Source organism: Rhinoraja longicauda, chromosome 6, assembly GCF_053455715.1.
Source record: "Rhinoraja longicauda isolate Sanriku21f chromosome 6, sRhiLon1.1, whole genome shotgun sequence".
Classification (NCBI taxonomy): domain Eukaryota; kingdom Metazoa; phylum Chordata; class Chondrichthyes; order Rajiformes; family Arhynchobatidae; genus Rhinoraja; species Rhinoraja longicauda.
This window is the reverse complement of record NC_135958.1, coordinates 12,403,427-12,429,665: the sequence shown is the minus strand read 5'-3', so window position 1 is coordinate 12,429,665 and position 26,239 is coordinate 12,403,427. Positions and strand designations below refer to the sequence as shown.

Here is a 26,239-nt window from a genome sequence, read left to right as displayed (position 1 = left end):
GTGCAGCACCCGTAGTCAGGATCGAACCTGAGTCTCCGGCGCTGCATTCGCTGTAAAGCAGCAACTCTACCGCTGCTCCACCGTGCCGCTCTTTCAACTCCAGAGTCAAAACAAACCTATTTATTTGTAGTCGGATTGTTTTGGTGGAATTTATCACTGGTTAAGAAGACAGTATTTCAAATCCCATCCTAGAAATGTGATCTCGTCTGTCACTACAGTGCCATTCAGAGGCAGCTCTGCACAGTCTTCAGCTGGATTTTATACATGGCACCACATATAGAAGAGCAGTCCCTTACATCTTTACAATACTCCTTTCAGATTAACAGGTCTATGGTTCCATTTCCTCTCAAAAATTGGGGGGTTTCTTTGTGGGAACCTGAGGAATTCTGATGTCACTCAGTTTAACTACACTTTACATTATCGCCTCCTTCAAAACATCATGGGTCTCTTCTCTAACAGATACTCCATTTAAAAAAACTATTGCATTCTGTTCAGGTTCTCATTGACGCAAGACTTGAAGTTCCCCATTTCTCTGCCATTCTGTTATTCTCCAATGTGATTTTTCTTGCCTCAGATTGCATGACACCCATGCTAATTTGTACTAATCTTTCATTTGCGTATCTGTGAAAGCTCTCACCTTGTTTCTTTGTATCTTTCTAACCGTGTTTTATATTATACTTTACCTTTTCTTACCCATGCCTTGATTCCTCCTTTGAATTCTGAAAAGGTCTCAATCTTCTTTTGGCACCTTATTTTATCCATGTTTTCCATTAATCTCATACTATTTTTAACCTGATAACCACTGCTGAACCATTTTTCCTGTACTTTTTTTGCTTTAAAGCGATACATATTGCGTATAATTCTATAAATGTTGGCAATTGCATGTTGTGTTTCTGCCTCTGGATGCAACCTCCCAGTCTATTATAGTCCACTTGTGCCTTTGTAGTTTGCTTTATTCAGATTTAAGAGCAGATTTTCAGATTGGATCAAACTATTTTTAATTTTTACAATAAAATCTATCATATAATCAATAACAAATCCTTTCTAATTATAAACTATTGGACCTAAACGAACTAACACCTTGTTCTAAACAGGTAAATGCAGGAAACATTCAGCAGGTCAACGTCATTGGGACGTTGATGAAGGCTTCCCTGGCTATTGTTCATATACCCTGCATTACTCATAATAACGGAGGCCATGTACAATTCCCACATGCTTTCTACCCACTTACTGCTTAATAACTAAACACAAACCTATTCGCCTCTTGAACTGAACTGAGACATTTCTTTCCCGTCTCTAAACTGTAAAATAAAATAAAAAAGATTGATTCTTGGCATGACGCAGTTTGTCCAAATGAGGAGCTATTGTTTGGACTTTAGGAAAATGGGAGATGACTGACCGGAGGAGACAGTAGGCTGTGCAAGCTCGTGCAGGAATGATGGTCTAGCTGGAGTAACTGGAACTTTCAAAATGAGGGATCAGCATTTCAGGATGGAAGTGAGATGAGGTTCCTTCATTCAGAGGGAAGTGAATTCTATATCCAGTAGGTTTATGGAGATTTAATCACTGAGTATATTGAAAATGGGATGGATAGATTTTTGGATATTAAGAGGATTGAAGGACTTGGGGATGATGCAGGGTGGTGGTGCTGAGGTGACTGATAAACTACAAGATCATTGGCTGAGGAAGCACGAGAGGCCGAGTGATTACAATACAATACAATACAATACAATACAATATATCTTTATTGTCATTGTACCCAGGGGTACAACGAGATTGGGAATGCGCCTCCCATACGATGCAATAATTTAAGTAATTAACAGCAACCCAACGAAACGAAACAATTGTAACAGTTTTTAGACAGGGTAAAGTGCAAGTTGATCTATGCGTTGTGGCCATCTGGCTCAGCAGGACCGGTTCATAGCAGCTATGGCCCTGGGGATGAAGCTGTTCCTGAGTCTGCAGGTGCGGGCGTAGAAGGCCTTGTATCGTCTGCCCGATGGAAGGAGTTCGAACAGACTGTTGCAGGGGTGTGAAGAGTCTTTGTGGATGCTGGTGGCTTTTCTGAGGCATCGTGTGTTGTAGATGCCCTCCAAGTCTGGTAGCTGTGTTCCGATGGCCCTCTGAGCTCTATGGACTACCCGCTGTAGAGCTTTCCTTTCTGCCTCCGTGCAGCTGAGGTACCACACAGGGATGCCATGCGTTAGGATGCTCTCTATGGTGCAGCGGTAGAAGGTCGTCAGCAGCTGTTGGGGTAGACCAGACTTTTTCAGTGTTCTTAAGTAGAACAGTCTTTGTTGTGCCTTCTTGACCAGCGCAGCAGTGTTATTGGACCATGTTAGGTCCTCCGAAATGTGAGTGCCCAGAAACTTGAAGCTGGACACTCTCTCCACACTGTCCCCGTTGATAGAGATCGGGGCATATTCCCCGTTATGTGACCTACGGAAGTTGATGATCAGCTCCTTGGTCTTGGTGGTATTTAAGGACAGGTTGTTATCCGAGCACCAGCACTTCTGTTTCTATCTGAAGGATGTGAAAGGCATTTAACTAATGAAAGCAAGGCTCGTTCAAACTATATCAGCTTGTAATGAGCAGGAAAGAACTGCAGATGCTGGTTTAAATCGAAGGTAGACACAAAATGCTGAAGTAACTCAGCTTGTAATGAGTATTTGTGGCCTTCTTTGTCACCGTTTGAACCTTTTAAGACATGTACAACACATGCTCAGCAACTTTGCAATATTTTTTTCCATTCAGTTTTCACTTGTTTCTCTGCAGAAATATTCCAATTTGTTTTAGCATCATGGCTATTTGAAGCTTGTACAATAGTAGCTTTTTATAGGAATAATCAAGGAATATCTGATGTATTTGACAGTTGTGTTTCAAGATCAGTTTATTGTCACATGTACCAATTAAGGTACAGTGAAATTCGAATAACCATACAGCCGTACTAAAAAAAAGCAACAAGGCACACAACTACATAAAAGTTAACAAACATCCACCACAATGGATTCCTCACTGTGATGGAAGACAATAAAGTCCAAACTTCTTCCTCTTTTATTCTCCAGCGGTCAGGGCAGTCAAGCTCCTGCAGCTTGGAGCTCCCGAAGTTGGTCTCTAACCAGAGACCATGAGTTCCGGGATGTTAAAGTCCGCAGGCACTCGCGGTTGGAGTCCCAAAGTCGACCCCCGACAGGGATCGCGAGCTCTGCGATGGTAAGTTCGCAGGCTCGCGCGGTGGTGTTCTTGAAATCGGTCTCCAGCAAAGGCCGCCAACTCCTCGATGTTGACCGCAGTGCGGACGGAGATACGAAACGGGAAAAAATCGCATCTCCGTTGAGGTAAGAGATTAGGAAAAGCTGCCCCCAACTCCCCCCTACCCCCCCACATAAAACAAGCTAAAGAACACTAAAACATACATTTAAAACATACAAGGCATAGACACTGTAGGCAGCCAGTTTACCTTCTCTATATACACATATGTCCTTAATGTTTGCTTATTGTGCAAATCCTCAGCATGGTGCCTCTATCAATGTTGCCAATAACCAAGGGAATACTGCTCTACACGAAGCTGTCAAAGGACAGTATCAAGCCCTGGTCCACCTGCTCATGTCCAATGGAGCATCAGTCAATTTGCGAAATAAGCAACAATGTACACCAGTGGACTTCGCAGAAGCAGTCTGTGGAAAGGTAAACACTTCAACTGACAGCTCCTTATAGATCATAGAATAATGGGGGATATCAGGCGGCTGAACGGTCTCACAAGCCTGCTCTGACTTTTGGATAAAACTGGGTGAAAAATTCACCCTGGGCTTGTCCCAACTTGTATCACTTATTCCTTGATTCCCTCGATTCCAAAAATCGATTGAGATCCGATTTACAATAGGTGCAGGAGTAGGCCATTCGGTTCTTGGAGCCAGCACCGCCATTCAATGTGATCATGGCTGATCATTCACAATCAGTACCCCGATTTGGCTGAAACCAATTGGCCATACGTGGTACTCTGAGGTAAACCAAACGATTCGGGACTGGGCTGTAGGAAGAGATTCTTCCCGACAGTCTCAAATGGCCGAACTCTTCCCCTGAAACTGCAGGCCAGAGTAGCTGCCTCCCTGGTTAAAGGAAACAATCTCTGCAGCCATCCAATCTGGACCCTTCAAGTCCACGTTTTCAAGTGATCATCTTTTGTCCATCTAAGCTCCGGAAACTATAGGGATTTGTCATTTTAACATCATAAATACAATCTTCTCATCCCAGGAATCATTTCATAAGCCTTTAATGTGCACATCAAGGCAAATGTATCCTTCCCATCATAAAAAGATGAGAACTGTACCAAGTATTTCAGGTATGATCGCCAGGGACCGGTGGAATTGGAGCTAGATCATACTGAGAATTACCAGAGTTCAAGGCCAGCATCATTTGGTGTCCTGACTTGCTCAACCTACCTGTTAATGCTGTGATTCACCAGCGAGGATGAACAAGATTTAAAAATGCAGAAGGAAGCCATTTGAATTCCATCCATCGATCCAGTCCACTTCCATATTTCCCTTGTAAATATCTTTTTTTGAGAAATGCTAATGAATCTTATTGAGAAATGTTTATGAAAAATCACAAAACTGTTCAGAAAAAACCCCATTGACTATTCTTTTCCCATAAACCCATCAAAAAAACATAATTTTGCATTTTCAGAAAGTCATGTACGCCTCTGCTTAAAATGGCTTGTCAAAGGTGAACTTCAGTAATTGGGTAAAGGAAATAGTTAAGTTCTAAAACTTCTCTTCCCTTATCCAGTTATAAAAGAATCAAACAAATTTTATTTATGGTCTCCACAGATGCAAGGTAACCATTTATGTATTTGCAGCAATTTCTGTCCTAGTTTATATTTTTATAGATGTAGGAACAAGGTATTGCAGATGCTGGTTTACAGAAAAAGACAAAGTGCTGGAATAACTCAGTGGATTAGGCAGTTCCTCTGGAGAACAAGGATAGGTGATGTTTCGGGTTGGGACCTTTCTTCATCCTGATTGTGGTGGGGTAGGGGGGCAAATAATGGGTGGATACAGGTGTGGAAGGGGTTTTAATAGTAAATGATTAGACGAAGGCCAGAGATTGAAAGACAGAAGATGTGAGACAAAGAATCTGAAGAGTTGCAAATTGCGAAGCCTGAGGATGTAGGTGGAAGGGGGAAGGAGAGAAATGGGTAGGAGGCGTGCAGTGGGAGTGGATGAGGTGCTGTTCCTCCAGTTTGCTCATGGCCTCACTCTGGTAATAGGGGAGGTCCAGGACAAAAAGATCAATATGGGAATGGGGAGAGGAGTTAAAATGGTATGGTCGCTGAGTCTATCCTTGGTCTCTCTAGATGGAGGTGAAGAGGGAGGTTTAGGGACAAGTGTTACATCTACGGTTTCGGGGAAAGTACCTGGGGAGGCGGTAATGGTTTGGGTGGGGAGGGAGGTCTCTTTGGAAGAGGGAAAGGGTAGAGATGGGGAGATGTGACTGGTGGTGGGATCATTTTGGAGGTGATGGAAATGTTGGAGAATGATGTGTGAGATGCGGGGGGGCTGGTGGGGTGAAAGTGAGGACCAGGGGAACTCTATTCTTGTTTCGTCTGGGGGAGGGGGAGTGAGAGCAGAACAAGGGGACGCAGAGGAGATGTGGATGAGGGCTCCATCTGCAACAGCAGGGATGAAACCACATTTACTAAAGAAAGAGGACATTTTGGGTAAGCTAGAATGGAAAGCCTGTTTTTCTAAAACCTTCCTGAATTTTGCCAAGAATACAAGTAAACGTTTTAGATGTGAAGATTCGCAGAGCACCTTAGGACCCTAGGGTGGGTGTGGAGCAGAGGGATCTAGGAGTACAAGTTGTTGATAATGGTGGCTTGGTGTGGCTCTGTATGTGAGGGATCTAGCACAAGGCACAAACCCAGAGTGAAAGCAGGAAGCATGATTTTCATCCACTGTAGTGAAAATCTGAAATACTTCTCTAAGAATCCAATAGATTAATTGAAATACATGAGAGTGAGATCAGTAGGTCATTATAAGTTGAGAACATGAGGGAAGTGGAGAAAAAGAGCAAATACATTTAAATCTGGATAAATAACACAGCATATTCACCTGCACCTCCTCCAACCTCATCTATTGCATCCGCTGCTCTAGATGTCAACTTATCTATATCCGCGAAACCAAGCGCAGGCTCGGCGATCGCTTCGCTGAACACCTGCGCTCGGTCCGCATTAACGCAACTGATCTCCCGGTGGCCCAGCACTTTAACTCCCCCTCCCATTCCCAGTCTGACCTCTCTGTCATGGGCCTCCTCCAGTGCCATAGTGAGGTCCGCCGGAAATTGGAGGAGCAGCACCTCATATTTCGCCTGGGCAGTTTGCAGCCCGGTGGTATGAACGTCGACTTCTCCAACTTCAGATAGCTCCTCTGTCCCTCCCTTCCCCTCCTCCTTCCCAGAGCTCCCTCTATCTTCCTGTCTCCACCTATATCCTTCCTTTGTCCCACCCCCGACATCAGTCTGAAGAAGGGTCTCGACCCGAAACGTCACCCATTCCTTCTCTCCCGAGATGCTGCCTGACCTGCTGAGTTACTCCAGCATTTTGTGAATAAACAGCATATTCAGGGATTGATTGGTAATTTTGTTGATCCTGCATCTTTTTACCAATTTAAATATCAGTGGTGCAAAGCTGTCCCTTGAATCTCTGCTTTATTGTAGGAACAAAAATTAGTTGCATTAAAATGTTTTCTGAATCCAGATTAATTGGAGGCCAATGTGAATGCACCATAATCACAGAGAATGCAGAGGGAACAGCATTTCATTTTGTGTTCTCCTTCACTTGTTCAGAATGTGGAGATTCTGAAGATTCTAGAAACCGTGCAGACTCGGGTAACGCAACAGGGCAATGTGTTCGCAGTAAATACTGTTCGGAAGCCAGTGCCTGCAAACTTCAAAAAGAAATGTAAGCAATTTCTCACTGTAAATTAAATAATTTGCCCAGATTGCAGCTTAATTTGTAGAATTTAAGTCACTAGTTGATTTAGGTTGTCCTGTTAGTGATGCTATATATGGTTGTTCGTGTCCCTGTTTCACCTGCTGGAAGAATTATCCAAGGTTCCACAGGCATGAAAATTGAGTGATCTCTATACATGGGGCTGTACTCCCATAAAGGATCTGTGGCTTCATGAAAGAGGAAAACATTGATGTTAGTTGTACTTGCCGGATGTAGTTTGACAAAATTATTTCTTTTGTTTTCCAGTTGAAGCACTTAAGAAGCTAGAAGCAATTGATGAATCAAACGGTAAAATACAGCTTGCACAGTCCATACATCAATTTGACAAGTAGGTAAAATGTAAATGGTAGAAACAAAGGTTAGGAGTGAGTAGAATTAATGCTGCTGGCTGCTGTTAATGAGAGGCACAATTTAGTTAGGTTAACTTTAATCTATGAATAGATTAAGTTCTTTGCATTGATCAATTTCAAGATATTGTGCCTCATAGTATATATTTCAAATGTTGTAAGTAGATGGGATAATTCAAACATTGATGTTTTGAAAGGGAGGTTGCTCCTCTTTAAACTGACATTCCAGATCAGTCCTCACTGATTTGTGTGAGTACTCCCATTTGGTACGAGTTCGCACATCGTGTTTTAAATTATGTTTGGAAGTATTTGCACTTGTTTATAATAGAGCCAAGTTTTTACCATTTTGTTCATTTTTGGGGGAAAACCATAAGTTCAATTCATTTTCAACTTGAAATTCACAAATTTAACTCGTACACAACCTTGTCTTAACCTTCGATTTATACATCTACATACAGTAGAATGTGCCAATCCTTGGATCAAATGGAGTTGCTGCAGTTTTTGCTGTGGATCAAAGTTGATTTATTTTAGAATATTGGGATTAATTATAATTTTAAATGCACTTCTGGCACTAAAGCTCAAAATAAAGCATTAATTACAATCAGGCAACAGTGAAAGTATTTGGGGGGTTGAGAAGCCTTTAATTTTTGGATAAATCAATTCAATGAGAGACAATATAGAGGGAAGCAGGCAGTGTTGAGTTTGAGTTTACAACTTTATACTGTAAAGGAAATGGCAACACCATTGGAAGTCGTTTCTGGGCCCCGTTAAAGCAATTTGGAAGTGGCAAAATAATGAATGCAGAGACTTAATAAAGCATGCAGTAAAAAGTGTTCTTAACGTGGAATGTTAACATCCATAAAATCCAGGGTATGCTCACTCACTCGGTTCAGGGAAATGTCTTGAGTGTTCTGCACCAACGTCCCAGAAATGCAAAATAGGGGAGCACCATATTAAATTTATTAATGATTAAGTTAGATTACGTCAACAGTCAATGCTGTGTGAATGTTTCATGATCAGCAGTTGTAGAACTGCATTATATTTATGATAACTGAATTATAATGGATATATATGGATCTAATAATCCAGCATTTAAACGACACTTGGGACTGGTACATGGCTAGGAAAGGTTTAGAAGAATATGGGCCAAACTTGATCATTTTCCCATTGTAACCCTTTTGAATTATAAGAACTATGCAGATATATTGCCTATATAATTCTTTAATTTAAGATAAATTAAATGACAATTAATCATATTTAAGGAAATTGGGCAATTACAAACCAGTTATCTTAAAATCTGATTTTACTAAATCACTAGGAGTGGTTTAACATTATAGAGATTTTCATTGGGATACTGAAAGATAGCATGGATTTGTTGGACCATGTCTGATAAACCTGATTGATTTTGTTTTTATAAAGGTGACTAAAGTGTCAGATGGAGTGCTCATTTGATGCAAAAAAAACTTACCTGAAGGCAGATTCTTGATTTGATTAGAATATAAACTGAGCAACAAGATGTAGAGGATAATGGGCAGCTGATCACGTTGATAGGATGTAGACTGCAGAGAGGATCTGTGTGAATTACAGTGTCTCACAACCAAAAAGGCGCATATTTCCCTCCAGAGGACGAGATCACAAAGGGGTGAAAGTGTTGGTCCAACCGTACGATGCCTGATGGTTCAATAACCTCTGTTGGAAATTAGGCCAGCTCTAAACTTTACCCCACCCTCTAACGGTGACTGAACATTGTCAAAGTGAAAAATCCCCCCAAAACTGTCCGGTACTTTAAGAAAAGGACCCGAAATGCTATTAAGCAGGTGGAATGTGTTTGTAGAATCTTTGGTTTATAGCTCTATTTGATTACATAACTATATTTAAATGATAATGGCAACTCGTGGTCTGTGATCTAATTAACTAGCCTTGTTGTAAATATCCACTCCACTTGCATTTACTCACTCTATTAAACGAACCCACTGCACTCGTGTTATCGTAACTTGCAATGCAGTGAAGGACATTTGATCCCAACTCTACTGCAGAGTAGACATAAATACATCTTTCACATTGTAAGGAGCAAAGACTGGCTCACTGGAGTGTTTCGGGATGGACATAGATATCAGGTGAGAGGGGAGAGATTTAATGGAAACCTGAGGAGCAACCTTTTCACACGGTGGGTATTTGCAACGAGCTGCCAGAGCAGTTGAGGCAGGTACTGTAATATTTAAAAAACATTTGGACAGGTGAGCAGATAGGAAAGATTTAAAGGGAAATGGGCTAAACGTGGGCAGCTGGGACTTGCGTAGATGGGGTATCTCAGTCGCTGTGATCAAGTTGGGCAGAAGGGCAGGTTTCTGTGTTGTAGGACTCTGGAAAAACTTGTGAAAATTCAAACATGCTGTTGTGTTCCCCTGACCTACATGAGGCACAACAATGTATGTGTTATGAAAATGGGATGCATGAATTTAAGGAGAATAATTTGTTCTTGAAGCTATTTTGTTTTAACTGTCAAGTTTTTTTTAGATCCAAGAATTTAAGAAAGACTGTGACAAGAGATAAAAGTATCCCTAGATTTGATGAACAATTAATCCATGAGGTAAGATCATAAGAGATAGGAACGGAATTAGGCCATTCGGTCCATCAAGTCTACTCTGCCATTCAATCATGGCTGATCTATCTCTCCCTCCTAACCCCATTCCCTCTGACACCAGTACTAATTAAAACAAATCTTGCGCACCATAGACAATGTATTTGCAACAACTTCCATGTATAATCTGTCTTTAACACACAAATGTCCCAAGATACTTTGTAGGAGCAATTCTATGACAACCTCTACACCTTTGGAGTGTGGGAGGAAACCGGAGCATCCGGAGAAAAACCATGCGGTCACGGGGAGAACGTACAAACTCCACAGGCAGCAATGGTAGTCAGGATCGAATCCGGATCTCTGGCGCTTGTGAGGCAACTCTACGTAGTGCCACTCTCCATATGGCCCTCCACTAACATTAAACCCTCAACTCAAATGGTTATTTTGTTTGGCATCTTATTGAATTCTTTGATTCTTCCAGTTATGTCATAAAAGGACCATGTTAGATTTGTTTTGCACTATTTCGCTTTCATGATAATTCTCCTTAATTGTTTTGTAAATGCTCGCTACCTCTCATCTGATATTTTTTAACCTAATATTTCAAAGTACAGTAATGTGACCGTTATATCTTGGCTTCAAGTCTAGCTTAGAAGTTTAAATCAAATTTCAGAGTAATATATTTAATTACAGACATTATGATCAAAGTAGCTCTGTAACTATTATTTGTCTCAATGCAGAAGGCAGGGTCTTGTTTATTTGTTTCAATGCAGAAGGTAACCTCTTGTTTGGTTTGCAATGTTACACAAATCTGTCACATTCCATTAATTCATCTTCCCAGTTTGTGTGAATTCCAGTAACCATAATTTCCATTAAAATTGCTCATCTCTCGCACAAGTCAACGTTAGCAATACTCTCCCAACAGTATTACCCGCTGATAGGGGGTGTGTTTGCATAACCTTTCTCACCAACATGTTTATTTTTGATCTCGTTTCTAACCATACTCATTCTATTTACTGATTTTCTGATTTGTGATCATCACATTATTTATTTTCTGAATTACCCAACTATTTCCACGAAATTTTGAAACAAAGAATTCAAGAATATTTTATTTTCAACTTTGATAACCATGCAATCATGTCTCTGTTATAGGTAATCAATCAAACCTATTTGTTTTTTTGTGCCATTTATTTATTGTTTCTACAATGCTTCATGCCATGAGGTAAATTAAACCAACCTAAATTTTCCTTGTTACTGTTTTTCCCGGAGGTGACATAATTATTAATAACTGACTCTTCGTGTTGCACTCTGATCAACACTGAAATTATTGAATTGTTCAATAGTCTTGTTTCTTGTGTTTGTAAATATCTTCCATTTCAAACCATATTCCACCTTTAATTTGAAACCCATCTAGTACATGGTCCCAGCCTGGTTTTACCTCCGTAATCCCACGATCCAACACGGCACAGATTTCATTCTTCTGTGTATCAGAGGTCAATATCACAAGTTCTGCTCTCAAGGTCTGTGTAGGAGTATCAGGCCTAAGCCAAGCCCAAATTGTTTAATGAAACAGAGTCACTTTGATCTCCGCACCAATCCTTTAAGAACGCAACTTTCCCAATACTTGCCTTAATTGCCAATTTGAAACTGTACATTTTAACAAAACATCAATTTTCTGACTAAACCACACAACCTCAATTTATGTTCCTACTCTAACAGTTGGCAATCAAGACTTTTGATAAAGGAACATTGAAACAAATCGAAGCAGAAGGTCAGAGTGGGTCATCACTTTTTATGTCTCACGTTGAACTTGAAACTGGTAGAGAGAGACTGGCAATAAAGACCATGAGCAAGACGGATTATCCATGCAAGATACACACGTGTTTACCTGATCAAGCAGATGATGTTAAAGGCAACAATGGATTTGTGGCAAAGTTTGGAGAATTTTGTAAGCATTCACAAGATATTGAAACATCTAGAGATGCAAAGATAGACAAACACAGCACTTCAAGTTTTCCTGAAACTAAAAAGTAACAGGTGCTTCAAAACAAAAAGTGATATGATATCCAACATGTTGATTTCATCCGTACCTTAAAAAAAAGGACCGTGCATCGCGGCATCTAGTTCAGTCATCTAACCAGCCCAAAACTGAAGCCTTGGATGAAGATCAACATGGAGAAGCACGTCCATTGTGAGGTCACAAAGGGAAAAGCACTTAAGACCAAAAGGGTAAAGGTATTGCAGTAGCAATATTTTATTTTGCACTTGAATAGGGAAATGGAGCTTCATCAATAAGCTATGTGGTATTCCAAGCCCTGTATTGTGTATATGTATATAACTATTGTTCACTCACAATTATTGATAGTGTTTTTAACATGAAGACCACTTGAACCTATCAAAAATGTATTTTTTAAACTCTTGCCAATCTTCCTGTCGAGCTTCTTTCTGTTGTTTGTGTTTTTGAAGGGAAATTTCCATAATGACGTGTGCCTTATTTAATTCTATATGTGCATAAGCAATGTGGCTTCTTAAAAGATTAAATATTTAAAAATAAAATATGACTTTTTATGTCCCCTCCCACTGGTGAGGCTTTAAGGATAGACGGTGAAATCTATTAGAGTCTAATCAATTGATCTAAAGTAGTCTAATCTATTGATGAACTCTAACGTCATGAATTCAGGTTGCTTCTCTGGAGACACAATTGTTTTGACATTTTAACTGGTGTTAAATTGCTAATAATCACGTTATCATAAATACTTTTGTGACGCACTATATACATATATATATATACACACACACACACACACATCTAGCTGTGTTATGAGACATTGCACGTGTAATCTGCACATCTGATGATTTATCAAGGTATATAAAGATGCCATTTAAAATTGTAATGAGATGCTTGTTCACATTTTTACTGTTATATATGATTTAAAGAAATGGTTTTAACTGAGTGAATAGTGAAGTTCCAGTTATGAGGGAGTAAGGAAAAGCATTGTTTTAAAAGATTAAACCTTTATACGGTCTTGTGAGGTGTTTAGGCAAATCCTGATATAATTTGGTGACTATAAAATAACAGATTTGGACTAAAATTCCCATATGAATTCATTATTACAACCTTCCAGATAGCAAACAAAACTTCTGATAAATTGTCATAATTACCTAATTATCTATGACATCATCAAGGATTTAGATGGATATCTGCAAGAACTTGATGAGAAATAGACCCTGAACTTGGCCGTGCTCAAAATGACATTCCAGCTCCAAGCAAAATGTTTCCATTGGGTGAGCATTCCTTGGAGCATTTGGTGACAGTGGGAAGTAATAAGCGAAAGGTCATCCATCTTCCTTCCACATGCATTTTATTTGCATGAAACTGCTTTTGCTGTCTCAAAGCCTGCTACTGTCATCCTAAGTTAATTTTACTACTCTTGCATGTGCACACTTTGGAATAATGTCAAATTGAGTACTTATTGCCCAAGGAGCTAATATTTGCATATCAGTAGTCTCTCCAGAACAAATGAAATAATAAATAACTAGTGTTTTGCTTTCTATTGCTTCTAACATCCATAAACATACTATCAAAAAGCAGTTTGTTATACCGAATATCAAATGCACTACCTTAATCATCCCCCTTTGCTGTTAATTAATTTTGAGCTAGTCACATGATCAGGCTTTCTTAATCTATATTTTGCCAAGTGCCAGATTTTACATAGTTGGTCAGCTCATTGTTGTCAGATTCAAAGTGATGGAGGACAGGTTCTGTCTGTGAAGGGAACGGACAGACTGTTTTCAGTTGGGACCATTCTTCAGAAACTTTGTGTGTGCAGATGCTGTCTGGCACTGTCCTAACACCAATTCCCCCCACGCTCTCCTTTTTCTGTCCATTTCCACTTTACCACCATCTGTTCTGTGTTGCCCATCAGCAGAATCTGTACCATCAGGTGCAAGGTACCTCTGCCATGTCTCTGCTTTAACATTTCCCCCACTTTGCTTTCAATGTTTCTTTACAATGTATGAAGACTTCAGTTCCCTTATAACAGATAGTGTATGTTAAATGGGGAGAGGTTGCATAAGTGAACCTCCAGTAGGTGTGCAGTACTGAACGTCAACAAGCTGATGCAGTCAACAGTTAGGGAGATAAATGACAGGTTAGACTTGATGAAGAGAGGGTTTGATTATAGGGGTAAGGATGTTTTATTACAATGGTTAAAAGCCTTGGTGAGAGAATGCACTTGCAATAGAGGGTGAGTAGACTCACTAAACTCGTTCAAGGAATGGAGAATTTGCCCTATAAGTGATTTAAGGGCACTGGTACTTTCTTTAAGGAGATCTTATTGAAACTTACAAAATTATTTTCCCTGGAGAAACATTTTTTTTCCCATTCAGAGCATGTTGATCATTTGGAATTCTGCTCATTTAAAACATCAATTGCCTTTGCACATTTTTCCCCATATCACTTTAATCCTTTAGTGCTTGAAAATGGCCCCTGTGGACGACCTGCTCAAGATTCAGGCTCAGTTGGCTTCCTGTCTATTTCTTATGTTCATGTGCACTGGACGATTCTAGCCGAGGTTATCATGAAAAATGTGAATGCCACTGTTTGCAGCATCAAAAGCAATAAAGTTGTGAGGGACAGCTTAAGGGTGGAAGGGAGTTGTATTGTACAGTGAGAACATAACGCATCTAACAAAGTTCAAATTCATTACTGGCAAAGAGGATTGGACTAAATATCTTTTCAAATAAGCAAAGTAACATTTCTTTAAATTGAAATGACAATTATCAGGCACATTATAAACTCCAATCAGAAATGGTAAATCTTTCATTCACAGCAAGATACACACCATGGCCAAAATTGTGTTTTCTGCTGCCGCTGTTCCGCATAGTAACCTTACACAAAACCCATTGAACAGGTATGCACAATAATTCGTAAACCAGTTTATATAAATAGCCACATCTTACAACTTTTTGATAGTCCACAATATTGCAGTTTAATTTAAATTGTTTGAGTTCTGCAAGTCTTTTCAAAATTTCCATCTTGAAGTACATCTCCACAACTAGCCAAGAGGTTCAATTCATGCATTATAAACTGCATTAGGAACCACATTGTCAACCGATACAAACCATAACATAATTCTTCCAGCAAACCAGGGGAAACACTAATCCATCCATTCTCTGTCAGCACAATGCTCTGGTTTCAATTCTCCTCGTTGTTTATAAATTAGGCTCACTTTCAGTAATCGTCCTCTTCATCAGAATCCATTACTTTTCTTCTGTTAAACTGAAATTTACAAGATATGAAAGTAAGCTTTGCTAAACATTTTGCCGAGTACACATACTGTTCAGTTCAAATCACGCAATTTCAACACCCAAGATTTTATTTCTATTTTACTGCTAAGCCGATCGTCAAAGTCTGACTCTCAGCAAGAAATACAAATTTATATCTCTAAGATTTGAGATAGCCTGATATCCTACAGAGACAATCACACCAGCTATTAACCTGAATCAAACTATTTTCTTCGTAGGCACCACTCCGAGTGGTCTTAAAGTGGAGACCAAATTACTTGTTAAACACTGAATTATAACCTTGGTCATAGGGGATTGGGTTCAAAAACACCCAGGAGAAAACTCATTTAAAAATTAGCATCAGATTTACAAAAAGCATCATGAATCCTTTCATTTTGATTTCCCTGATTAATCAATACTTGAATTTCGTAGAGCCATGCAGACAGCACATTCATTTTCAGGCTGTTTGGAGCATCTTTTTCTTATAAATCTAGTTGTATTCATTATAACAAAACTGAGTGAACATACAACCAAATGAATTTGTAATATCAGAATACTTTAGATCCCACCCATGCCATGTCTGTTTTTTTCTATGTTTGTACCTGACTTTTATTTCTATTTTGTAAAAGCTAAACACTTTTTACAATCTCACCATTTATATTTTAAAGGATGTATTTTATCTATTGATGCAGTTTTGCAGTCCTGTAATGGTGAAATTATGGGGCTGCCAGAAAAGCAGCAAGACTTTGTCACTTTGGAAAATGAATCATTGGATTGTTAAACTAAATACCAGCAATATGCAATTACCTTGACCATTGTTCGCTTTCCCATCTGTTGGTTGACTTTCTCAAGGATTTCAATCAATCCTGATTCAGTAATCTAAAAATAATAAAAATATAGATGAGATTTGTACCGGGGTTGAGTTCATTTCTGTATCTGCAGGCCAGTGTTATCATTTAAAAAAAATTAAAGTGATACACTTTAAAAAGCATCAATTGGTCTTCTATATCTACTTAAAATATTTCAACCAAGTGTTAATTCTCCTCCATTCCTCTTCTATAGCCTTCCTTACATCTCATACTTTCCAAGACTGGCAAGGAAAACTAGAGTTGTCATCTGAATTGCATTTTCGGTCAAATACCAGTTGTGAAATGAGGCACATGCAACCGAAACAACCTCGCCGTGGATTTTGTTACTTAAAGATTCAATGTTTTAAAGTATTTCTAGGTTAGTTTTCACCACTCAAACATATTGAATTAAGTCATTTCCAGGCTGCACTGGGAACTAGTTCTTTAATTGTCAAGTTATAATTCTTATCCCTTGGATTAGGCCCTATCTATCAGATTGTGTCGGCTTGCCATGACTTATGAACCCCTCCCCTCGCTCTACGAACCAGCTCCTATAAATATTAAAGTCAAACAACTGTTCAGCTGGAACCAGTAATCAGAGACCATTGATAGGCACAAAAGGTTGGTCTCAACTCGAAACATCACCTATTCCTTTGCTCCAGAGATGCTATCTGGCCCAGAGTTACTCCAGCATTTTATGTCGATCTTCAGTGTAAACCAGCATCTGCAGTTCCTTCCTACACAATCAGAGACCATTGTCTGTTAAGAACACAGGCTGTCAGTTTCACCATGAGAGGCCACTTCAGGCAGTTGTTTAGTTCAGTTTAGATATACAGTATGGAAACAGGCCCTTCGGCCCACCGAGTCCATGTCAACCAGCGATCCCCGTGCACTATCCTACACATACCAGGGACAATTTACAATTTTATTAAGCCAATTAGCCTACAAACCTGTATGTCTTTGGAATGTGGGAGGAAACCGGGACTCCCGGAGAAAATCCACTGGGCTGATACTCCAGGCCCATTGAATTCAACGTAAGCATGGTAACAAGTCTGGGAAAGATGCTAAATACATGTTCATGTTAACTGGCCCTCAACAACATCGGTCATCACAACATGTCGAGGTATGGTTACTGTAGACTGATGCGTATTTCCCAATTTCTGGACATCGGTATAAATGTAACTGGGAGGGCCTGTAGACTACACCCTACCACATATGAAAGTGTGGGTATAGGGCCATAAGGAGGAAACAGTATTATACTCATAAAATAAATGACAAACTCCCAAACCATTACAATTAAACCAGTGAGCTAGAAAAACATTCTCCTGGTACTTTGTTTTTGCAACAACTGAGTACATGAAAATATTTCTGACCCAGAATTCAACTTCAAAAGGAACTCGAGTTATATTCAGATTGACTGTCTTACTTTTCCACCAAGCTGCCCAAATTTTGCCATCTGTATCAAATAATTCTCCACCGACTTGGCTTTTTCAGGCTTTACGAGAGCCAAATTACTTACTGGGGAAAAAAAATAAAATGAAACAGGACTTAAAAGAATATTTTCACAGACAATTTGAATCATTTTGCAAACTTCCTGAGCACTTTTTGAGATTAAATGTTAAACCAATGCTATTTTTAATAATTCTAACCGCTATTTCATGGTGGCTGAATGTTCCGGCATGTTATATTTATAGCTTTTTTTGTCACGAGAAGTAGCAAAATAAAGTTGAAAAATGTCCAAAGTACCATCCATCAAACAGTCTGAACTTCAAAGTTAAGATAAGAATTAACTTGCTTTTAAACAGTTGTGTTTAGACTGCAGGAAGTGCCAGGTAATTGGGTAAGTCTCACAAAGACTATTCACACAATCTGTGGCTGTTTATTCTTGTGGATACAGCGATGTGAAATTTATTTTATAAAAATGGAAACTGTTCTTTTCAATTCTGGCAGTGCACATGCCATGTGGTTGTCAGCAAATGTATAAAATCCACTTCAACCTTTACCAGCATGAATCAAATAACTAATTATTGGTCTCATGGCATCCAATTTATAAACGTGATATTTTAGTCGGCAAGAGATAAAGGTGATCTATCCCTCTGGGATTAGATTACAACAACGTTGGCAAGAAAATAAACACTGAAGTATTCCCTAAATATTTGCATTCCGCTTCTCCTCCAAAGAACTAAAATCTGGTAAACCACAACCCTGCTTGGCCAGCTGTCAAAGACGAGTGTAATCATGCAGGTGCGAAGAGCAGTTTCTCCATTTCCCACATCGTCTATAATTGGAGTCAGAAAACATTGAGCCAGAAATGGATCCCTAGGAACTAGTTGAGAGACTAAATTAGGTGCCTGGGCCCTGACACAGGCCTCCTTTCTGAATGGTCTGGTCAGGGGGGAGGTTTGTAGGTAACTCCTGAGATCAAACTGCTCGTGAGAAATACACTAGCTACAATCAAGTGATTAATGTGTAAAGCAGGAGTGTCCATGACGACAGAGGCCTCCTTTCTGAATGGTCTGGTCAGGGGGAGGTTTGTAGGTAAACAAGAGCTTACATGGGGAGTGTCCATGACGACAGTGGCCTGAGAGGAGAATGCAGCGCACCACCTACCTAAAATCACCAGAGCGTGGAGAACTAAAAAATAATAGACCACTTCCAATAGACCATTTAAGTTAGTGTTGTGAGAAGCACGGAAATCTGATCGGCAAAATTAAAAGATGGGAAACGCACCAAGATGAGTTCAAATAAAGACCAACAAATACTCAACTTTGTTCCTGAGAAGGACAGTTTCAGATGGGTCAGCATTTTTGGAAAATAGGTTTAAAATAGTTGTCATTTAAAGGCTGCGTTGAAAGGAAGTCAATTGGAGAAAACATTTAATGTCAGAATAGAAACCTGATGTTACCTTTGCATTCTGGGATGTTCGCAGTCGTTGGCAATTCTGGCCGAGGACTATCATAGTTTAACACTGCTGAGCTCAAACTGACAGTGAATATTAGCCTGTATCACTCATCCAGCTCAGACTGATAATGAAGTTGACAAGAGTACATGGGCAGAGCATGATCGATGACAATGCAAAGATGAACAGAGACATAAAGTATCAGCTGGAAGATTGAAGTAAATTAGGAACATATTACATAGGCAAATGCACAAAAAAAGTGGGGTTGAAAGGGAGATGTTAATGAGAAGGAAAATAAAGTAAATGTTAGAAAGGTTCTGTGACAGCCTGAGTGGATGAGCATGAATAGACATATAAAACAGTTCACGCCAGGCAAACCCAAAAGAATTAGCGCCGCCCACTCCACTGAAACCTCACCACACACGCCCTGTATCAAAGTAGCAAAAATAATGACTGAAAGACCAGCCACACAATCCCACAACTGAGGGATCAAGTCAAAGCAGGCTAGTAAAGATTACTAAGTCTAGCTTGGAATGGTGCTTGTCACTTAAAGGGCTAACAGGAGGTGGTGGTTTAAACACCCCATCCTTAACAATGGTGAGACCCGGAATGTGGACAAAAAGACCAGGCTTTTAACTGTTCAGATCCATCTCCATGTTCCCAGGATGCCAGCTTTCAATGGGAGAACCTTCAGCAGCTCAAAACATTCCCATCTCCTCAAAGGCAATGAGGGAGGGTGGGCAACACTCACATTACTGAAATACAAATACAAAAAAACAAAGCAACATAGGACAGTAAAATCAGAACAAGTCACAAAGAATGAACCCTGTTGTGTGCCAATGCTACAGGAATAACACACCAATAAAGTACATTTACAACTGTGTAGTAAACGTGACCAGGTGTGATTGTTACTCAGGTCGTTGCTTCTCAGATTGTGTGACGGTGGATTCAAGACTCCATTAATTTTATTAGGATTGCAGGGTTTTGGATATGAAACACACAGAAAAATATTTAATGTTATGCCCATTTCCTTTAATGGTAAGGTTTTAAGAATATGTATTATAATATTTTCAAAATGATCAATTATTATTTGATTTACTTTGAATATTTTTTACAATATCTCTAAACATCAGATTAATCAATCAATGAATCAGATCAGATCAAATCAATCATAAATCTATTAAACTACTAGACGGGCGCGGACCCGTTGGGTGTAAACCTCTCCTGTGGGAGCGGCAACCCCCGTTGGGTGCAAACCTCTCCTGCAGGCCCAGTTACCCCCCTACTGACGATCCGTGGACCCGTTGCTGGACGGGGAGGTCCCCCGGGGCCGTGACGGGAGAGGAAAGGGGAGAGGGAGCCACTCACCTCGGCCCCGGGCGGCCATCGCGTTGGCCAGAACGTGCCGTGGACCCGTTGGGTGGAAACCTCTCGTGCAGCGGCAGCGATGGCCATCTTGTCTGAACATCTGCCGCTGCGCTGCACCACGGGAGGAAGGTCAGGCGCGGGACACGCCGGGACGGGTGCCGGTCCTCCCGGCGGGAGGGGGGTAGCGCATTTAATAAAGTTTATTTCGTTAATTGTTTTTAAAATGTAACAAAACTTGATCAATCGAGACCACAAGAGAATGGTGAGTAGGGTGGGCCTAAAACTGTTGCGCTATAGTGTACCGTTTTGGCTGTAGTTCGGGAACAAATCTATCCACAAACCCACAAATATACAAGATGAGAGTTTTAGTAATATAATATATATAAAAATCATCACACTACTATCTCAAGGGTGTTTGATGGGATTTTGCCAGTATTTTCAGGGGAAGGACTAAGGTGCTGCAGGAAGCTCTGGGGTGATTCGGATCACATCCATCGTGTGGCTGTGTTGCAAGTGCCGAGGAAAGTCCTCTTGGCGTGGAGAGAACACTGACCAGTACTATCTACTCCATATTTGTTCTTTCTGCTTCGCGCTGACTTTGTTCAATATAACACATTATATTTGAACGGTAAAATTGACTGACTTATGGCACAATCCACTTGATACTCTTAACATAATTACATTTACATTTTACGGTGGTGTTTTCAGTTACTTACATCTGGCACGAGCAGACTGATCCAAGACTTGAGCGAGTATACTGTTCCTCATTTCTGTCTCCCTGAAATCAAAATGTGTTCACAATAAGGAGGTATGAATACGAACAGGACTGCATTGGTTCTGTACAAAATCAATGTTAAAAACACCCACTGGATTACTTCGAAGGGAACAGCAACATTTCTACACCAGAATTAAAATAAGGCCTTAAAGTCAGAACATTAAGTAATTTTCTATGATAAACTCTGATGTGAATTGACAATCCTCCATCTGCCACCAGACACCTACATACAACCAGTTGGAAAATGACAAGGTATAGCACAGAGCTTAATGTAGATACCGTAATTATAAAGATATATTTCAGAGCAACTGGTGTTCTTACCGCTGCTTTGATTCTTGTTGTTGTTGCTGATCATCTGCTGCATCCTGAATTAAATTATAAATATTCGTAACAGGTTAGAAAGTTCCCTTAAGCAAATCATGGTTCTTTAAAAAAGAACCATCAGTCTGAAGAAGGGTCTCGACCCGAAACTTCACCCATTCCTTCTCTCCTGAGATGCTGCCTGACCTGCTGAGTTACTCCAGCATTTTGTGAATAAATACCTTCGATTTGTACCAGCATCTGCAGTTATTTTTTTATATTTAAAAAAGACAAAGTCAGTTGACAACTCTGCAAATTGTGTATCATGCAAATATGACATATTGAAGAATCTTGTATAGATGCACACTGATATTTTACACAATGTACACACAGTATTTTGTACAATTGATGCATCACATATAAACTTGACCTCTGTCAGTAGCTGATTTACATAATGAAAGAACTGGAAACAATCAGTAAAATAATCTGTGCAGCTTTTTCTCTGTAAAAATAGCTGGTTCTGAATCTATAAGGTCAAAGACCAACCCCAGGTACACTATTTGGTCCATACCCCTCCAAACCTGTCCTATCCATGTACCTGTTTAACTATTTCTTAAATGTTGGGATAGTGCCTGCCTCAACTACCTCCTCTGTCAGCCCGTTCCATACATTCACCTTTGTGTGAAAAAAATACCCCTCAGATTCCTATTATATCTTTTCCCCTTCACCTTAAATCTATGTCCTCTGGTCCTCAATTCACCTACTCTGGGCAAGAGACTCTGTGCATTTACTCGATCTATTCCTCTCATGATTTTGTACACCTCAATAAGATCACCCTCATCCTCCTGCGCTACAAGGAATAGAGTCCCAGTCAACTCCACCTCTCCCTCACCCTCGAGCCTAGGCAACATCCTTGTAAATCATCTCTGCACCCTTTTCAGCTTGACAACATCTTTCTTATATCACGATGCCCAGAACTGAACACAATACATAAATGCGGCCTCACCAACGTCTTACTCAATGTGTAGGAAGGAACTGCAGATGCTGGTTTACAACAAACATAGACATAAAAAGCTGGAGTAACGCAGCGGGACAGGCAGCATCTCTGGAGCGAAGGAAAGGGTGATGTTTTGGGTTGAGACCCTTCTTCAGACCCATTTCAATCTTCAGAGTCTTCTCGATCCGAAACGTCACCCATTCCTTCTCTGCAGAGATGCTGCCTGTCCCACTGAGTTACATCAGCTTTTTGTGTCTATCTATACTCAATTGGCTGAAGGCCAAAGTGCCAAAAGCCTTTTTGACCATCAGATCTGCCTGCATTCCTGCACCTCAGTAGTTCCACATTGCACGCTGGTTGATAGGATGATTCGGTTGTCCAGCTATTATCAGGCAACTGAACCATCCTGCCACAACCAGAGGGCAGTGCTGAACTACTATCTACCTCTTTGGTGACCCTCGGACTATCCTTGGTTGGACTTTGCTGCCTTTACCTTGCTCTAAACATTATTCCCTTGTCATGTGTCTGTACACTAAGTAGATCGATTGTAATCATGTACAATCTTTCTGCTGACTGGTTCGCACGCAACAAAAGCTTTTCACTGTACCTCAGTACACATGACAATAAACTAAACTGAACTGCTTTACTACCTGCACTCTGTATCTTCCCCTTTCCCCTATCTATTGTACTTGAGTTTGAACAGATAGTGTCTATATTTGGTATATCTAATGTTTGGATAGCCTACAAAACAAAGCATCACACTGTACCTCGCTACACAATAATAAACTGAAGGTAGACACAAAATGCTGGAGTAACTCAGCAGGACAGGAGCATCTCTGCAGAGAAGGAGTGGACGTTTCGGGTCGACACCCTTCTTCAGATAACCCAAAACACTCCACACAAGAGGTGACTTTCGCAGTGAAAGTACATCTTCCACAACTGCTGGTAGACACAAAATGCTAGAGCAACTCAGCAGGACAGGTAGCATATCGGGAGTGAAGGAATGGGTGATGTTTAGGGTCGAGACCCTTCTTCTCTCCTTCTTGCATAACTGCTTTAGCTATTGCAACGCACTCTGTTGTGTAGGAGCGAAAACAAATACAGATTTAATGACCAGTTTGATCATCCAGTCCACACGGATGATGCTGGATACGATTCACCGTCTGGTTAAACATCGACCCCCCTAAAGCACGGAGACCGGCCCTGCCACCCACTCCCCCCCCCAACACAGCCCCTCCCACCCCCCTCCCAACACATAGCCCCTCCCAACCCCCCCATCCAACACATAGCCCCTCCCAACCCCCCCATCCAACACATAGCCCCTCCCAACCTCCCCATCCAACACATAGCCCCCCCCCAACCCCCCCATCCAACACATAGCCCCTCCCAACCTCCCCATCCAACACATAGCCCCTCCCAACCCCCCATCCAACACATAGCCCCTCCCAACCCCCCCATCCAACACATAGCCCCTCCCAACCCCCCCATCCAACACATAGCTCCTCCCAACCCCCCCATCCAACACATAGTTCCTCCCAACCCCCCTTCCCACCACATAGCCCCTCCAAATCCCCCGGCCCCCACCCCAACCCCCACACAGCCCCCCCCCCGGCCCCCACCCCAACCCCCACACAGCCCCCCCCCCCGGCCCCCACCCCAACCCCCACACAGCCCCCCCCCCCGGCCCCCACCCCAACCCCCACACAGCCCCCCCCCCCGGCCCCCACCCCAACCCCCACACAGCCCCCCCCCCCGGCCCCCACCCCAACCCCCACACAGCCCCCCCCCCGGCCCCCACCCCAACCCCCACTCCCGGCCCACACACAGCCCCCCCCCGGCCCACACACAGCCCCCCCCCCAACCCCCATACAGCCCCCCCCCGGCCCACACACAGCCCCCCCGGCCCCCACACATCCCCCCCCCCGGCCCACACACAGCCCCCCCCCCAACCCCCATACAGCCCCCCCCCCGGCCCCCACACAGCCCCCCCCCGGCCCCCACACAGCCCCCCCCTGCCCAGTCCCACCGACCTGAACCCCCTCTCTCCCGCCCGACCTCATCAAAGCCCCGCCCCGCCCCGCCGCCCTGAACCCCCTCTCCCCCAGCCTCTACCCCCTCCCCCCTCCCCGGCCCCGCCACATCTCTCCTCTCGCTCTGCACTCGTTCACGGTTCTGCTTCTCCCGGCCTCGGCTCCGTCATGGGCCCCGTGAACGGCTGCCGTCCCCCCGCGACACCCGGGCCCCCTCCCGGGCCGGACCCGCGCCCGCACCCGCGGCCCGGCAACGCGCCGCCGCCTCACCCCGCGCTGAGCCTTCAGCTCAGACAATCTCTGGCGCCGGATCGCCTCCACCTCCGCGTCCTCCATCATCGCCGCCGCCTCACTGCCCCGCACTGCACTGCACCGCCCCCTGGCGGCCCCGCCGCCTCACTGCCCAGCCCCGCCCTCTAGCGGCCGCGCCGCCTCACTGCCCCGCACCGCCCCCTGGCAGCCTCACCGCCCCGCACCCGCACTGCCCTCCAGCGGCCCCGCTGCCTAACTGTCCTCCATCATCGCCGCCGCCGCCGCCCCCCCCGCACCGCCCTCTAGCGGCCGCGCCGCCTCACTGCCCCGCACCGCCCCCTGGCAGCCTCACAGCCCCGCACCGCCCCCTGGCAGCCTCACCACCCCGCACTGCCCTCCAGCGGCCCCGCTGCCTAACTGTCCTCCATCATCGCCGCCGCCCCCCCGCACCGCCCCCTGGTGGCCCCGCCGCCTCACGCAGGTCCTGCCCTTTGGCCAACATGCCCACGCTTGGCCCATATCCCTGTAAACCTGCCCTATCCATGTTCCCGTCTAAATGTCTTTTGAATGTGCTCAAGTCCCTGCCACAATTACGTCCTCTGGCAGCTCACCCCGTGCACCCACCACACAAACATTGCCCCTTATGTTTCCCAAACACCAAGGCAAATTCCTTGCATGTTTACATACTTGGCTAATAAAATTTACTCAATTCCATTCATTAATTGTTTCCCCCCCTCACTTTAAACATATGTCCTCTGGTTCTTCATTCTCCTACTTAGGGTAAAAGACTGCGCATTTACCCTATTTATTGTCCTCATGATTTTATCCACTTCTATAAGAACACTCCTCATCCTCATGAATCTTTTGTTTGCCTCCTTTCCACCATATTAACATCCTTGTACAAGATGCTGGTACAAATCGAAGGTATTTATTCACAAAGTGCTGGAGTAACTCAGCAGTTCGGGCAGCATCTCGGGAGAGAAGGAATGGGTGACGTTTCTGGTCGAGACCCTTCTTCAGACTGAAGTTCTTCAGTTCTTCAGTCAGTCTGAAGAAGGGTCTCGACCCGAAACGTCACCCATTCCTTCTCTCCCGAGATGCTGTCCGACCTGCTGAGTTACTCCAGCACTTTGTGAATAAATATTAACATCCTTCCCATATCTAGGCAACTAGAAATTACACACAATACTTCAATGGTTTTACCAACATCTTGTACAACTGTAGCCTAATGTACCAACTCCTGTGCTCAATACCCTTACCAAGGAAGACAAGTGTAGCAAATACCTTCTTTACCACTGTGACTACCTGTGTTGCCTCTTGCAGGTACTCTACCTGTATCCCAGGTTTCTTTGCTGTGCAACACACACGGGTCCTGCCATTTGTGTGTGCAGGTATGACCTGCCCTAATTTGACTTATCAAAATGTATCACCTTGCATTTATCAGAATTAAATTTCATCGGCCATTCCTTGGCACACTGGTCCACTAGATTCTTTCACAATGTTTAAAAGACGTTTGGACAGGTACATGGACAGGATAACCGTCCACT

The 26,239-nt window shown here is 42.5% G+C and overlaps 2 protein-coding genes across 5 annotated transcripts in view; one reads left to right on the top strand and one right to left on the bottom strand.

The window, feature by feature from the left end:
• Positions 1-16,164, top strand: part of ankrd27 (ankyrin repeat domain 27 (VPS9 domain)) — a 56,883-nt gene extending 40,719 nt beyond the window's left edge. For 3 of the 4 annotated variants that reach the window (XM_078400464.1, XM_078400465.1, XM_078400463.1), the window contains exons 25-29: positions 3,514-3,687; positions 6,847-6,961; positions 7,259-7,340; positions 9,877-9,949; positions 11,657-16,164. In XM_078400464.1, coding sequence (XP_078256590.1) covers positions 3,514-3,687; positions 6,847-6,961; positions 7,259-7,340; positions 9,877-9,949; positions 11,657-11,971 — 759 coding nt within the window. In that variant the 3' untranslated portion in view covers positions 11,972-16,164. Of the gene's footprint in view, positions 1-3,513; positions 3,688-6,846; positions 6,962-7,258; positions 7,341-9,866; positions 9,950-11,656 lie in introns of those variants that run through there. The other variant, XM_078400466.1, reaches the window with a different exon arrangement.
• pdcd5 (programmed cell death 5) lies at positions 14,623-24,830 on the bottom strand. Its single transcript, XM_078400468.1, has 6 exons — positions 24,711-24,830; positions 21,435-21,478; positions 21,055-21,116; positions 17,498-17,589; positions 16,031-16,102; positions 14,623-15,218 (listed from the first exon to the last, which is right to left on the bottom strand). The coding sequence occupies exons 1-6, from the start codon at positions 24,777-24,779 to the stop codon at positions 15,171-15,173; spliced, it is 387 nt and encodes a 128-aa protein (XP_078256594.1). The 5' UTR covers positions 24,780-24,830; the 3' UTR covers positions 14,623-15,170.
• Between the last annotated feature and the right edge of the window lie 1,409 nt (positions 24,831-26,239).